The sequence below is a fragment of the Talpa europaea genome (assembly GCF_964194135.1).
Source record: "Talpa europaea genome assembly, chromosome: 15".
Classification (NCBI taxonomy): Eukaryota; Metazoa; Chordata; class Mammalia; order Eulipotyphla; family Talpidae; genus Talpa; species Talpa europaea.
Window position 1 is genome coordinate 4,962,542 of NC_140083.1, and position 14,977 is coordinate 4,977,518.

The 14,977-nt window shown below is 62.9% G+C and overlaps 1 protein-coding gene across 3 annotated transcripts in view; it reads left to right on the top strand.

Moving 5' to 3' along the window:
- Positions 1–11,555, top strand: part of LOC311184467 (chromobox protein homolog 7) — a gene marked incomplete at both ends in the record, with an annotated part of 18,872 nt that extends 7,317 nt beyond the window's left edge. The window contains 4 exons of one of the 3 annotated variants that reach the window (XM_084254520.1): positions 5,046–5,111; positions 8,464–8,530; positions 10,839–11,190; positions 11,398–11,555. In XM_084254520.1, the coding sequence (XP_084110646.1) occupies positions 5,046–5,111; positions 8,464–8,530; positions 10,839–11,190; positions 11,398–11,555 (643 nt within the window). The remainder of the gene's footprint in view (positions 1–5,045; positions 5,112–8,463; positions 8,531–10,838; positions 11,191–11,397) is intronic. The other 2 variants (XM_084254521.1, XM_084254522.1) reach the window with 2 other exon arrangements.
- Positions 11,556–14,977: the final 3,422 nt, after the last annotated feature.

The window sequence follows — 14,977 nt, forward strand, 5'->3', positions numbered from 1 at the left end:
TGTTGCCTCACCTTCAAATTGGAATAAGAAATAAGAAATCCTCCATGGCAGTGTTGTGGAGATGAGATGTCGGCTGTGAAGGGCCTGGTGCAAGTTTGTCAATAATACAAAGTCAGACAACTTGGCTTCTGGGCCCCTAGCTCTGCCTCCAAGTCAGGAGAGGGCTGGGGGATTCCATTTCTCACTGGAGTTCCAAGGAGCCTTAAAATCATTTAGCTAGGGCCTCACATTTTTCCCATAGGGAAACTGAGGCCCAGAATGGGGAGGTCATTGCAAGAATATAACTGCCAGCATCGTGCAGTGTGGTACCTACTTCAAGCCAGCCGCTGTTCCCCTCAGCTTCCCTGGGGGTTGTGGGGGGAGCTTGAGTACCATGTGCCTCCCTCCAGACCTAGCAGCCATGGCTAGGGCAGTGCCAACCTCTGTGGGGAGGGGAGCAGATTCTTCTGTTCAGTCTGGGCAGGGAGACATCTCAGTGACAGAAACTGTGATTTTATTTTATTTTATTTTATTTTATTTTATAGAGGCATGTTTTTATTTATTTATTTATTTATTTTATTTTTTATTTTATTTTATTTTTTTTAATTTTTTTTTCTATAGAGGCATGTTTTTATTTATTTATTTATTTATTTTTATTTGTTTGTTTTTTGTCTATACATGCACTGGGTACAGTCAGAAGCGCGGGAGGGTGAGAGAATTCACCAGAGCCAGAGCGGGGAGCAGAGCAGGCAGGAGGACTGAAGTACACTGCTGAGGGGAGCAGCGGGTGGCAGGAGAGGTCTGCGCACCATGTGGGATCCTCCTCCGGTGGCCGGGGAGCAGCCGGGGATCGAACCGGTGCCGCAGAGGCCGCGGGCAGCTTCGCAACCCAGCGCTCAACCGCTGTGCCACCGGGGAGGCCCCCAGAAACTGTGATTTTAAACACATGATCTGTGCCAGACCCGTTAAGCCTTCACATGTTTTGTCTATTTTCTGACCCCAACAACAAATGACTGTCCTTCCTTCCCAGCAGATGGGGCAGAGGACCTATCTTGATTAAGCTGGAAGGCTCAGCAAATGGCACAGGGAGGGCTTCGGTGCAGGTAGCGGAGGATAAGTCCTCATCTACAGGTGCTCTCAGCCACCAGGGACCCTCGGATACCCCACTCTCATTGCAACTGCCCGAGATTGCTGTTGCCCCTTTGCCAATGCCTTCTTTCCTGCCTTCCCACTTGGGAATGCAGCCCTGTCTTTTAGGGAGGAGAACCTCCATGGATCGTTAGTGAGGATATTGTTAGTGGGTACAGCAATCGCCAGGTTTGCCAAGGAGTCTGCCGCTGTTGTTACCGGGCATTGGCCCATTTTACAGATGGAGACACACACCCTCGGCAGAGGAGTCTTGCCCAGGGCACGGTGCTAGGCCCGTGTGAACTCCCGGCTGCGGGACCCCAGGGCCGGGCCTAGCCCCTGGGATGCACAGCTAGATCCACCAGAGCTGACCAAGGATCCCTGTATGTTGGCCTTTTCATGCGCTCAGGCTGCCTGGGAACCAGCTGCGCGACTGGGGCAAAGCCTGGGGCCCCTCCGCACCTCCCTTTCCCCACCTGGAAAAGGAGGCCCTGGTCTCACCTGCCCTGCAAAAGGCTGCTTTTTGCCACGCGCCAGGGGCAGAGGAGGCGCTGTGGCCTCCAGGACAGGCTGGGCAGCGGGGCTGCCAGGCCGGGGCTCGTCCCTGGTGGGTGTTCGCGTTCTTCTTTGTTTTGAAGTTGATTGAACGAGCGCGTGTTTGCTGTTAGTGTGTTTCAACCCTGACCTAAGTGTTTCGGGGGCCGAACGCATCCGATCTGATCTGCACCCTAAAGGCGGGCTGTCGGGGACCCCACTCACGGCTAGAGCCGCAGGCCCCGGGGGCGCGCCCCGAGCTCGCTTCATCCTGGCGGCTGCGAAGGGTCGGGGCCGGGGCGGCCCGGGGGCCGGGCGGGCGGGGCGGCCCTTTGGGTGCGCGGGGGCGGGGCGGCGGGTCACGTGGCCGTGTTTACTTCGGAGCCGCCGCCCCGCCCCGCCCGCCCCCGCCCGCCATTGGCCGCGGGGCGGCGGCGCCCGGTGCCCCTGCGCGTGCGGGGCCCGCCCCGGCGGTGGGGAGATCCAGCCCCCAGGTGCCCGCCTGCGGACTCCGGCATTTTCGCAAAGCGGGTTCGCCCCACTCTGCGGACGGCACTCGTGCCTCCAGGCGGGGGTCGGGGCCCCGGAGGCGGAGACCCCCGGCCCGCGGCGTCGGGACCGGCCTCCTGCTGCCAGGTCCGCCCGCGGCCCCGACCGGCCCGGCCTGGCAGCAGGACCCGGCCACACCGCAGCCCCGTGGGGACCCAAATGTGGGTCACGTCGGGGCCCGAAAATAGCGGGTGCCGTTCCGCTGAGTCCCGGCCGCAGACCTGCCGCTCGCCGCCTCCGCGACCCGGGCGCATGGCCTGCCTCCTGGGCCGCAGTTTCTTCCTCTCTAAAACTGGGGGGGGACCCTGCCTCATAAGGGTGTTCTGGGGGCTGGATGAGGCCCCGGTGGCCGGTGGCCGTGGTGTCCCCGCACCTTGCAGTCAGTGGGTGTGAGGGTGAGTGCTAGTAAACAAATTGGGGTCCAGAGGCGGCTCGGGGCTTGCCGGCAACCACACGGCGGCGACCTCAACAGCAAGCAGGTGGGGTGGGGAGGATTAGGACACTGGAGAAAGCAGGCATGGGGGGACTCAGCTCCCCCTTTCTGCACTAGTTAAGTTTACAAAATTCACACCTGGTGGGGGGCGGGGGGAGTCTGCCAGCATCTGGTTACTTGTAGTTTGGACATTTCCCAAACTATAAAAATTCCATTTTCACTTTCAGCATTTCTTCAGGTGAGCAGGACTGTGCAGCGGCTCCTACGGCCATTCCCCAGAGCACCAGCACCCAACGTGGCTGGGCTGGGGCAGCCTTGCCAGGCTGAGTCCAGCTGGGCTTGAGTAATCAGGGCAGGTGCCGCAGCAGGTAGGGGGCAGTAGGGAGAGTTGGTTTTGCCACCAAGGGGCAGTTCAGGAAAACTACTGGGACCTGGCTCTTAAGGAGTAGGAGGGCCCTGCTGGGTCTGGCCTTCCAGGGGAGAGTGTGGCATGTACCACTCAGGCCGGGCATGAGGCGTGCAGTGCGGGCCTTCATCATGGAGTCCACAGAGCCTGACCCCAGACTGTACCGAGTACACGTGTGGAAAATGTCAGTGGAGAGGAGGAGAGGGTTCTGTCCTGGGGTGCTTGTTGCCCCAGGGTTGGGTATCACCGTGTCCCGAGGGTTTAGCTCAGCAGTCAGGAGGCAGCTGGGGCTCCCCTCGGCCACTTTTCACTCCTAACAGCTCCCTCTTACCCAGCAGAGCTGGGCAGCAGCTTAGCCAGTGTCCTAGACCAGTGGTCTGGTTTTGTGTGTGTGTTTGCATGTACACATGTGCACACATGTAGGTATGTATATGGTAGTGGATATTGTGTGTTGTGTGCATACATATAGATGCACATACACATGAAAGTATTTTAGACCTTAGTTTATGGTGAGTGACACTGGTTTTTCCATGTATGGAAGTCATAATGCTGGCTTTTAAAATAAGATTCATTAGGGACTCCCTGGTGGCGCCAGGGGTTAAGTCTCAGCACTGTCAAGCTATTGCCAGCCACTGCCTTTTAGCCAGGGAGCTGACCCACAGGGCGCAGCAGACCTCGCCTGACTTACCCGCTGCTCCCCTCAGCAGTGTATTTCAGTAGATCTGCCTGTTCTGCTCCCCACTCTGTCTCTGGTGAATCCTCTCATCCCTTGCACCTCTGGCCTATACCCCAGTTCTTGTATGCATAAATAAATAAACCTTTAATAAATAATAAGATTAGTTTAACAAAAAAGGTGAGTTGCTTTAAGGCAGATATTAACAGCATCTGGAGGGTGGCCGCGCTGTCACTTCCCGGGCAGAGGACGCTCTGTGGTCTAGGAGTGCGGGGAAATCCCTGCGGAGATCCCAAGAGCTTCTGCTGGAGGTTCCCCCGCCCCATGCGGTCACTAGCAGTTACAAGATTCCTGCTGCGTGCCAGGCCCAGACACAGGGCCCTTCAGACCCGGTCATGATGGCCCAGATGTGCACCTGGGAGGGGGGAAGGGGGGCAGCGCAGGCCATGCTGGTAAGCAGCACAGACCCGGGCGCTGTCTGCCGGGCAACGCTCTGTGCGCCCGGCCACATGAGCCCGTGTCATCAGCGGGGGCATCCTTTGCAGGTGGGGAAAGTGAAGCATTTCACAGTAAAATTGTCCAGGTTTGCACAGCCAGCGAGGGCACAGCGGGGTTTGAATCCAGACAGGGCTCTAGAGCCCCAGCCCTGTGCCACGTGTTCTTTCCTCTCATTGGAAGGGAATCCTGGGATTTTCGGGGCCTGCCCTCTTCCCTGGCACCCCGTTCTTCTGAGGTGACCTTGGGGCCTAGTGGAGAGCTGTGCACTGGGGACCTCAGGCCATCTCTCCCTGAGGAAAGAACTCAGCATTGAGACCAGAGCTCAGCGGAAAAAGTGACACTGATTGTCAGATAAGGAGGAGGACAGGAGGCTCTGAGCAGAGGGCTCCCTGAGGGGTTTCCCGGGAGTTCAAATGGGTTTGGTGGCCACGAGCGGGGTCTGCGCGTTGGGTGTCTCGGCATGTGTCTTGCTGACGGGTGGAGGCCCGTGGGGTCTCCCAGGTTACTGGGTCCACTGAGTCTCCCGCATTACTTGGCTGCTTTCCCAGAAGGAGTGTGGTCTTAGGAGCTTAGGGCACTGGGCTTGGGGTGCCCTGAACCTGTACCCAATTCCTTACATCCTCATTCAGATGGACATGGTCACGTATAGGGTGGAGTGGTCAGTGCTTAGAATGAGGGGAGTTCCGGCAGCGTCCCTGCCCTCGCCTGGGCACCCAAGGGTGGCTTCTGGGATTAAAGCCAGGACCGGGAAGGGGCAGAGGCCTGCAGGAGTAGGCCTGGCGTCTCTGGGGGCCTGGACTGTGGGGCGGGGCTCAGGGCGACTCTGACCTCATTTCTCTTCCCAGGTACAGCACGTGGGAGCCAGAGGAGCACATCCTGGACCCCCGCCTGGTCATGGCCTATGAGGAGAAGTAAGGGGGCTTGGGGCTGAGCTTGGCGTAGGGGGTCTGGCGGGGACAGCCCCACCGAGTGTCGCTGGCTGGTGAGGGCCCTTCCCTGGCCTTCCTCGGCCTCCGTCTCCGCTGTAAGAGGGGCGGCCTCTACCAGCTGCCGCGCCTCCCCCGGAGGTGGGCCTCTGTTTCGGTGGAGATGGAGAGCTGCTCACGTCGGCGTCCTGGTGCGAGGGCAGCCCTCTCAGTGATGCCCGGTCCTGGCCTTGGTGTCGGGTCAGAGACCTTCTCCCTGGAGAGTCTGTCACCAAGAGGAGGAGAGTCTGAGGCAGCTTGAGACCGACCGGGCGGGAAGTGGTCTTCTGAGTCTGGTCTGCCCCCTTCGGCCATCGCCCAGCTCCTGGCTGAGCAGACCCCGCCCCACTCCACTGCGGGTCAGCGCCCACATCTGCGCCCACATCTGCCGGGGCTCCCCCAGGCTCCCCTGGTTGGTTAGTGAGTGGCAGCTCCACCCCATGGCCTGTAAGGGGCACACCTTAGTGGGGAGCCTTTGACCAAAAAAAAACAAACATCTCGACCGCTGTGGGGCTGCTCCCCTCTGCTGCCGGAGCCCAGGCGGCACTGACCTCTGCCAGCTGCCCCCTCCGTGTGGCCACCCTGTGCAGAATGGGGCATTTTATCAAAAGGGTTTACCTCCCCCCTGGCGGCAGCCTCCTGCGGCGGGGGGAGGGTCTCTTTGACAGGTGAGGAGACTTGGAAGGCAAAGGGACCTCCTGGGAGGAACTGGCTGGCCAGGACTTGCCTGGGGCTTCTCCCCTCCTTTTCCTGCCTGTCCCTTTCTGCTCCTCACCCCTCCTCCCCCAGGAGTTTCCTGCTGCTGAGCCAAGTCCAGGTTCCCACTGTCGTTTCTTTCACATCCCGGTGTCCCTGCCCCTCGGCTTCTTTCTGGGGCTCCGGTGCTCAGCGGGGCCTGAATCCAGGAGGGTGGTGGCACTGGGGAGAGGCCTGCGGCGTGCCAGGCCACAGAGGCTTGGGTTGGAATCCTGGCCCTCCGCTCACCAGCAGTGAGATGTGGGGCGATGCCCTTCCCCTCTCAGAACCTGTTCCCTGTCTGAAATGGGGCGGCAGTGCCGCCCTCCCGGCGCTCCCCTGGGCAGCGGGGGTGAGGGAAACACTCTGCGAACCAGTGACGCGGGCACCGCGTGGGCGGGGTCAGCTCGGGCATCCTTCCATCAGTTCTCTGAACCTTTGCTGAGACCCTAGCACGTGCCGGCGCGGGGCCAGCGGCAGCCTCCCCCTCCCGCGCTCGCGCTCCGGAGCAGAGACGGCCACAGGGACGGGCACACGACAGTCGCTGGTGCTTGGGGAGGCGACTGCAGCAAAGAGGGAGTGAGGGCGCGCGGGCTGCTGCTTTCCAGGGGGGCTTGGGTGGTGGTGACGGGAACCCTGGGTCAGTGAGAGCGAGAGCCCCTTGGGTGTCAGACAGCCGTGTGTGCAGGGCCTGGGCTAAGGAGCAGGGCAGGGCAGGGCTGCCTCTGTGGCTGGGCAGGTGGGAGCAGTGGGGGGAGAGCAAGGCAGCTGAAGGAATGGGGGTGCAGCCCCCAGTCCCTGTGGAGCATTTGAGTGGGTCAGAGGAGCCGGTAGTTAAAGAACAGATGGGAGTTTGGAGACAGGCGGGCGCACCGCAGGCCTTTGCCCTCACCTTCTTAGACTTGGTGGGAAGGCTGCAGGGGTGACGTTCATTCTTACACCTGCTCTGCAGGGTTTTTCACGGGCCCAGGAGAGTGGGGCAAGGGCCGCTAATGGGGAGTCCTTGCTCACTGGGAGGGCTAGGGGGTGCAGAGGGCTTTCGTGGCCAAAACCTGAGGGGCCTTACCACCCTGCACAGTCAGTCACAAGCGAGGGCACGGGGCTGACAGAACCCAGGCCCCGGGTAGGAAAGGCTGGACGGAACGGAACCCCCCCACAGCCACTGTCCCCCCAGCATGCAGGGTAGGGCGCTGCAGCCTGGAAGGCCGGCCTGCCCCTTGAGGGCCTGGCAGGCTCAGCATCTTCTCCGGTGGGGGACATTGTCCACAGTTTGGCTTAATGTCTCTGTGGCTCAGTTTCCACAACTCTCAAGTGCAGACGGCGACAGCGTCTCCCTCTGGGCGCCTGTGAGGGCGAGGGCCGGGGCAGCACCGTGCGTCCGGCCCAGGCCGCGGCCGTGCTGCTGGGGCAGGAGGCTGGGGAGTGCGATAAACACGTCACTGGGCTGTTTCCTCCCAAAGCCCTTCCTTCCGCCTTCTACTCCTTCTTTACCTCTTTCACCTACTCCTCCCTCCCCCGCTGCGCTCTTCGGCCTCTTCCCCACTTGGACAAATACCAGGTACCTGTCTTGGCCCCCAGAGTGCCAGTGGTCAGCTGAGAGAAGCCTCTTGTTCCAGACAAGGAAACTGAGGCCCAAAGAGGGGAGGTGGCCCATCCAGGTCCCCCTGGGGTCGGGCACAGCAGACCTGGAGTGGGGTGTCCCATGGTCACAGGTATCACAGTGCCCCGGGTGCTCTTCCAGATGCTCCTTTCGACCTGCAGCGGGCCCTCTGCACCCTTGAACACCACGGTCCCTGGGGGCGCAGCAGCTGCCCCCGGAGGAGGGCCCCCAAAGGGTAGGTAAGGCTGAGCTGGGGCCGAGGCCTTGAACTAGGGAAGGGCAGGCCAAGCCCCTGGGCCTGTGCCCTCTGCTCAGGGGCTTTGCTCAGGGGCGTGCGGAGTGCAGTGAGAGGCGGGGGTGATGGGCCTGCTCACCTGGCACTGCTCTGCGTGTCTGTGGTGTCGTGTGCGGGCAGCACATGGCAAAGAGTAGGCACCCACTAGGCAGAAGCTAGTTTTTCTTTCCTTCCCAGAGGAGAGGGGGCTGCCCACTGGGCTCGTATCATCCCCGAGGGGGCGATCTGGGCAGTGCTGCTCTCCCAGGAGGACATGCGCATTCTTGGCAGGCCTCTGGCGCCTCCATAGCCAACCTGGCCAATAGGTCTCTCCGCAAGTCTCCTGAGAGTAGAAGCTGGAGCTGCAGTGTTTTGGGGGTGTCCCAGTGTCAGGCAGAGAGCTCCAGTGTATGTCTGGAAATGCTGCCCGAGTCCCATCCCTGAGTCGGGACTGGCAGAGCGCCCTCCCTGGTGTTGGTTGCGGAGCCTGAAGCCCGGGAGCTGACACTTGACCACATTGTTATGGCCCAAAAAGAACAATAGGGAGGAGCCCCTACCCCAGGATGGGAGATGGCCTTGGAGGGTGTCCTCTCCCCCCCAGACAGCAGAGGCTGGAGGAGAGGACACCTTATTTTCCCTTCAATGTCACCAGTGTTTCCTTTTCTTCTGCCATCTGCTCTGCACCTCAGGGAGGAGAAGGACCGAGCGTCGGGGTATAGGAAGAGAGGCCCGAAACCCAAGCGGCTTCTGCTGCAGGTAACCCCGCCAGCCTGGGTGCCGCCCGCAGGCCCCGCACTCCCCACAGCCTCTCCCCCACCCCGCGTTGGTGCTGGCTAGTGGCGCCTGCCCCCAACCCTCCCCAGACCCCCAGGGCACTCAGTGGGTAGAACTGGGGGGGAGGAGCAGGGGCTGTGGCTGGGGAGACAGCCTGGCGGGGAGGTGCCCTGGTGGGGGGGTCTATGTTGTGGAATCCTAGAATTTTGAAAGTTTAAAATCTTGTAAGTCTTTCTGGTGCTCAGAGTCCCCAAGGCACAACGTTACAATGTTTGGGCCCCTTCTAAACATCCACTTTAGGATTGAGGTCATACGGGATTCTAGAATCCAAAAAATGGAGACTCGCAGAATTCTGGAGTCACAGCCTTTAAGTGCCCAAGAAATGTGGGGAGATGCCCGCAGGGCCACCTCACCCAGCTCCCTGCCTCATCCAGCACTCCTGGGTCTTGGAGCGCTCTGCTGCCCTCGCTGGTGTGCAGCGAAGAGCAGGTGGAGTGTGACGTGAGCCGCGTCTCAGAGCTTCTCCGAGCTTGACTTCTCTGTAAGATCAGGGCGGTGCAGACGCCCGCTCTCCTGCCCTCAGCCAGGCCCACCTGTGTGTGTATAGCCCCAAACCAAGGCTTCTAGTCCATGGGCAGCGGGAGCCACGTCGAGCCTCCTGTCCACACTAGACTGTAGATCACCTGGGGTTTTTGCCAGAGTAACAGGCCTTCCTCACGCCGCGACCGCGAGAACTGGGTCCCAGGGAGTTACACAGCCCGCCGTGTCTGCTGCACGCTGCGCTCCGTGCTCGGTGCCCCTACAGGCCTGCACATCACCCGCACGCACCGCCTCGGGGAAGGTGTGTCAGTCACCTGCTGCTGAGGGGCAAGTGACCCCCAGCTAACTACCCACAGAGCGCAAGCACCTGGCGCGGGGTTTGGTGGGTCTGCAGTTCCGAGTGTTCAGCTCTCCAGTGGCTCTGGTTCAGTCCTGGCCGTGGTGTGGGGGCTCCGCTCCTCTGGAGGTGGACGATCTGCTTCCAGGGCGGCCCCTTGTGAGCCTGGCGAGCCAGTGGGGTGTGGGCTGGAGGCCTGGCTCCTCACCACCGGCCCCTCTTTAGGGCTGCTGAGTGGCCTCCCGGGATGGCCACCGGCCTCCCCGCGAGCAGATCTGAGTGATAACAAGAAAGCAGCTCGGGGTCTGACCCCGTCTCGCCGTCTCACCCCCACTGAGTGTGGGTGAGGACTCTCAGCAGCGCGTCCCGGGGGCCAGGACCAGACAGTGGTTCCCCCGCTTTCACTGACCGGGGAGGAGGCCTGTGGCTCGCCCAGACTCACATAGCTGGGTTGACTCCTGGCGCTCCCAGGATCCCCATTAGTAGCTGAGGACAAAGACAAGTCCGCCACAGGATCGGACCAAAGCTCAGCGGCCTAGGGATGGCCTGTGAGCCCGGTGGGGGGACTGGGTTTTGTTAGGGTTGCGTATAAGGCCAGCCCTCCTCGATTTGGGTCGCCCACTCTCCCTGTTCTGCCTCCTCCCATCACCATGACAGTCGCTCCCTGTGCCAAGCGATGGGCCTTGGTGGTGGGTGTGGAGAAGGAGCCTTCACGAGTGACCTGCGGGTCTACCTGGTGGCCGCTTTTGCCGGCGCTCTTGGCCTCTGGTGTCGGGGAGTAGAAGGAACCATCCCGGAGTGGTGTGGTCGCTCCCAGCCCTTAGCCCCGAGGCTCTGTCTTGGATCTGTGTAAAGCCAGTAAGACAGAGCCCCAAATTAACTCCAGCCCGCAAATGGTACAAGAGTGCGTCCTCCTGCCCTATTCCAAGGAAGTGAGCCGGCTGCCGGGGCCGGAGGGCCTCTGCGGGCAGACTCGCGGGGCTCAGGCCGAGCGCCCTGGCTCTGTGCTCCCCTTGGTGGCTGGCCCCAGAAGCCTGGCCCCGCCGCCCACCATCCTGTGGCGAGCTGGCTGTTCCAAACCTGGGGTCCTTAGTAAGCAGATTCTTTATTACAAGGGGTGACTCCTGGATGGGTCAGCTCTGAAAGCCAGGTTTCTTTTCTCTTGGTCCATTTTCAGTTTGTCTGTCTTGTGCCCCCCTATTGTGTGTACCCAGGGCCTATGCCCTGCCGCCCTCTCCCCACCACTTGCAGCCCCCTCGCCAAGACAGTGGCTGGGCAGGCGGGCTGGCAGCCCTCCGCAGGCCGTGGGCATGGGGTGATGGCTGACTCGGGGCGGGAGGAGCAGCATGAGGCCAGGCGTGGCTGAGGGTGGCGGGCAGGGCTGACCCGCCGTGCCCTGGCTTGCCCCCGCAGCGGCTGTACAGCATGGACCTGCGGAGCTCCCACCAGGCCAAGGGCGAGGAGAAGCTCTGCTTCTCCCTGACGCGCCCGCTCGGCAGCGGGAGCCCCGAGGGGGTGGTCAAGGCAGGGGCACCCGAGCTGGTGGACAAGGGCCCCTTGGTGCCCACCCTGCCCTTCCCGCTCCGCAAGCCGCGCAAGGCCCACAAGTACCTGCGGCTCTCACGCAAGAAGTTCCCGCCCCGCGGGCCCAACCTGGAGAGTCACAGCCATCGACGGGAGCTCTTCCTGCAGGAGCCCCAGACCCCGGACACCCTGCCGGCCACCGGCGAGTGGGAGCCTGCCGAGCAGCCCCCGGGCGAGGAAGGTGAGTGCCGGCGCCCCGGGGACTCGGGCCCACCTGCCTGCTGCTCCGGGCCGGCGGGGAGGCCCTGCCCCTGCCCCGGTCGGGGCACCGAGGGAGACACGCGGGGGGGGGGGGGGGGGGGGGCCGGGCCCGCCCGCTGCCACCTGCTCCCGCTCCCCGCCTCGTGGTCAGCAGCGCCCCGTCTGTCTGTGTCTCCCGCGGCTGCAGCAGAAGCAGACTTGGCCGAGGGGCCCCCTCCCTGGACGCCCGCGCTCCCCCCCAGCGAAGTGACAGTGACCGATATCACTGCCAACTCCATCACCGTCACCTTCCGCGAGGCGCAGGCGGCCGAGGGCTTCTTCCGAGACCGTGGCGGGAAGTTCTGAGTCGCCGTTGTGCTCCTCAGCTGTGGCTTTCGGGCTTGGGGTGGGGCTTCCGGAGATGGGGAAGGTAATTATTTTATTTAAAAAAGTACGGAACAGAAAGGGGCGGATCCCGGGCGCCCCGACCCTGCCCCCTTCCCCAGGAGTCATGTTTACAGAGAGGCCTGGGCGCGCGGGGAGGCCCGACCCCTCTGTCAGTCGGGCGTCACCCAGGCGGGATGGGGACAGGCCTCCTCGGACACCTGCCACCGTTCCTCTCCAGAGAGAGCCCAAGCCTCTCCCGGGGCTGGCCCAGCCCAGCCTTTCTGCTTGATGTTCCCTTTTCTGGGGGTTGGGGGGGCTTTCTACCTTTCCACTCCAGCTGCTCGGTGGGATGCGGAGCTGGCTTTGTGCAAACATGGCTGGTTCCGAGAGAGGGGGCAGGAGGAAGGGCTGGGGTGCTGGGGCGGCCCCTTCCCGGGCCGGCTGCCCACTGAGCCCTGCCCCTCCGCTGCCCTCCCCGGCGCCCTCTTGAGCGGGGGCACCTGACTGCAGACGTGTGCGGCGGGGCTGGCGAACTTTCTGCTTAGGAGCTCGGACCACGGGAGGGGGAGGCGGTTCACGGCAAACAGGAGCTTGCCATGGGCACCCCGCCCTCACCCCACCTGCATGCACACCCCTCCACGCTTCTGCCGGGCTCAGCAGCTGTCAGCGGAGGGGAGGCCGGCCCGGCGAGGTGGCCAGACAGCCCGTGTGGCCCTCGGCCTGCGCGCGCGGGAGCCGCCTCTCTGACTCAGGGGACTTCAGCCCGGCCCGCTCCTCTTTCTGCCCTCCCTCCAGTTCAGCCCAGCGCCAGCACTCAGGGCCATCCTCGGCTCCCTGCACCCCCCCTTCTGTCCCGGGTCCCTTCCCAGCCCACCCTGAAAGCTGCAGCTGGGGCGCGGGTGGGGCCTCTGCCTGGCCTTCCTGCGGGCGGCTGCAGGGCGCAGGGGCCCGGGCGGCGGACAGGCCCGCGCTGGAGCGACCGCTGCCCGGAGGGGCTCCTTCCCCAGTCTGCACGCTCAGGCCTGGGGCTGGTGGCTTCCCCCGCGGTGAGAAGCGACCCCTCCCCTCCCCAGCCCAGGACTGGAGAAGAAGCCAGACTGGGGGGCCCAGGGGGCCATGGCTCCCCCCTCCCCTTTGTCAGAGTGGGGCACTTAGGGGGAGTTGGAGCCCTGCCTGCCCTCCCAAAGGACCGTCCCCCACTCTGTGCTTGTTCTGAGGAAGGACAGGGCGGGTCTGGCCCCAGACTCCTTTTTTCCTAGTTCCCGAACCAAAGACAGCCTGCACCCCAGTTTTGCGTAGGGCGCCCTGCCGGCAAGATTCCCCAACCCTTGACTCTGCCCCCTTCCTCTCTCATCCTTAGTTGTCCAGGGTCAATTCAGTGCTTCCAGTGGGGGTCAGTCCCTCATCACCGCCAGCCTGAGGAGTGGAGTCTAGAGTGCGGGGGTCAGGGAGAGGAAGGGCAGCCTCGAGCCCCGCCCACCCGGCTGTGGGACCCCAGGAGGGGCAGGAGCGTGGCGTGGGGGCCCTGTCAGCACGGGTGATGTTGCCCCCGTGCCTTTGGGTCAGAGTTGGCAGCTTCCGGTCAGAGTCACCCCCCCCTCCAGGGATGTGGGGGTCTCTTTCAAAGAGCGGTTTGTGCAATGTGAAGATTTGGGGGGATCGTTTTGGGGGAGGCAGATGCTTTTGTCTGTGGCAGAACATGTTTTGCCTCTTCCTCAGCCTTTCGTGGCCCCAGGGTGCCCTGCATCTCAGGGAGGGCGGAGCCCAGGGGCCGGGCGGGCAGCTTCCTGGGGGAGGGCTGTGGGCTCTGGGGCTTTCCTGCCTGGGACAGAGGCCTCTGGGGGGGATCGGTGTGGCCACGCAGGCCCCCTCCCAGCCCTGCGCGTTCCGGCGAGACAGGGGCAAGGTGGACAGTGACCTCCCCACAGCCCCCCAGAAGGCCAGTACTCTCGGGGGCGCGGGCCTCCGAGTCGGCCCGTCTGCCCGCCGTGCCCCACCTGATCTGAATGTAGAGAGACTGAGAAGGGCCAGTAGGTACTTTTCTTCTGCGGCGCGGGGGGCGCGAGGAGAAGCTTCTCCGTTCCCCCTGCCGCCTGGGCCCGCGCTGCCAGGCGCCCCCGGGCTGGAGGTGCCCTCGCTGGCCGCCGCGCCCGCTAGGGAAGGCGCTGCTTCTGGACGGTGGACGGTGGACGGGCTCTCGTGTCGGGAGTGGCCAGCCCGGGCCCTGGGGCTCAGCACAAGCGCCTTTGCACAGAACGAGCTGCAGCGTCAGACAGACTGAATGTAGGGGCGGGCGGGCCGGCGAGCTGGAGCGGATGCAGAGCGCGGTTTTATTTTTGTACTGATATTGGGAGAGACTGTATAGCATCTATTTATTTAGATGATTTATCAGTAAATGAGGCAAAAAATATTAAAAAATACATTAAAGATGATTTTAAAAAAGCTCTCGGGCTCCTCCTCACGGTGTTCTGTCGCTCCCGGTGGCCTGGGTTTCGGGCCCAGGCCTGCCCGTTCCTGACCAGGACAGCTTGTGTCTCTGCGCCGCTGGCGGGAGCCACCTGGGCATGGGGGGTTGGGGCGGGGAGAGGGAGGGGGAGCCAGAGCCTGGGGTGTGAGCGGCTGGGGGCCCCGAGGCCCTTCTGCTCTCTGCTTCCTCCCGAGCGTTCAGTGCCTGAGCTGAGGTGGTCAGCACCCCAGGCATCTGCAGCCACAGGTTCTGAACCCAAAGGACAAAGGAGGGGGGGCAGGAGAGTCCTCTGGACCCATCTGCACCGGGTGGGGGCGCAGGGCTGGACACGGAGGCCCGCAGGGAGCAGGCAGGGGAGAGCGGGCAAGAGGTGCAGCGGCAGGAAGGGCCCGAGCAGGATCCCCGTGATCGGAGCAGACGGGTGAAGGAGTCCGGAGCGCTCAGTGGCTTTTTCAGGCTTTCGAGTTTATCAGGTACACGACAGGCAGGGGGGCCGGGGGACCCCCTCTTTCTGGGCTCTCCGGCGTGCTCTCGTGGCCTCTGCTTCTCTGGGGTCTCTTCCGGTCTCTCGCGTGTCCTCCTGGTAGTTCTGTTCCTCTGGCGGCCCCCGGCGCCGCCCCTATAAGCCTCATCTCAGCCCAGGTGAATCCACCTTCGCGTGCCCACATCCTCCTCCAGGTACCCGCCATCGGGCGTGCATCTGGAACCGCAGGGATCCATCATCCCTCCTAATGGCGGGAGGGCAGAAAAGCCTGACATTTACCCTACAATCCACCCCCTCAGGGTTTTCTTTTTTCTTTTTTTTTTTTTGTGGGACCCTTGCCGGTGGCGGGGGAACAAACAGGTGCTGCAGAGGCTGCGGGCAGCCCCGCAGCCCAGTTCTCAACCGCTGCGCCACCAGGGGAGGGAGGCCCCCTCAGGGTTTTCTGCCATG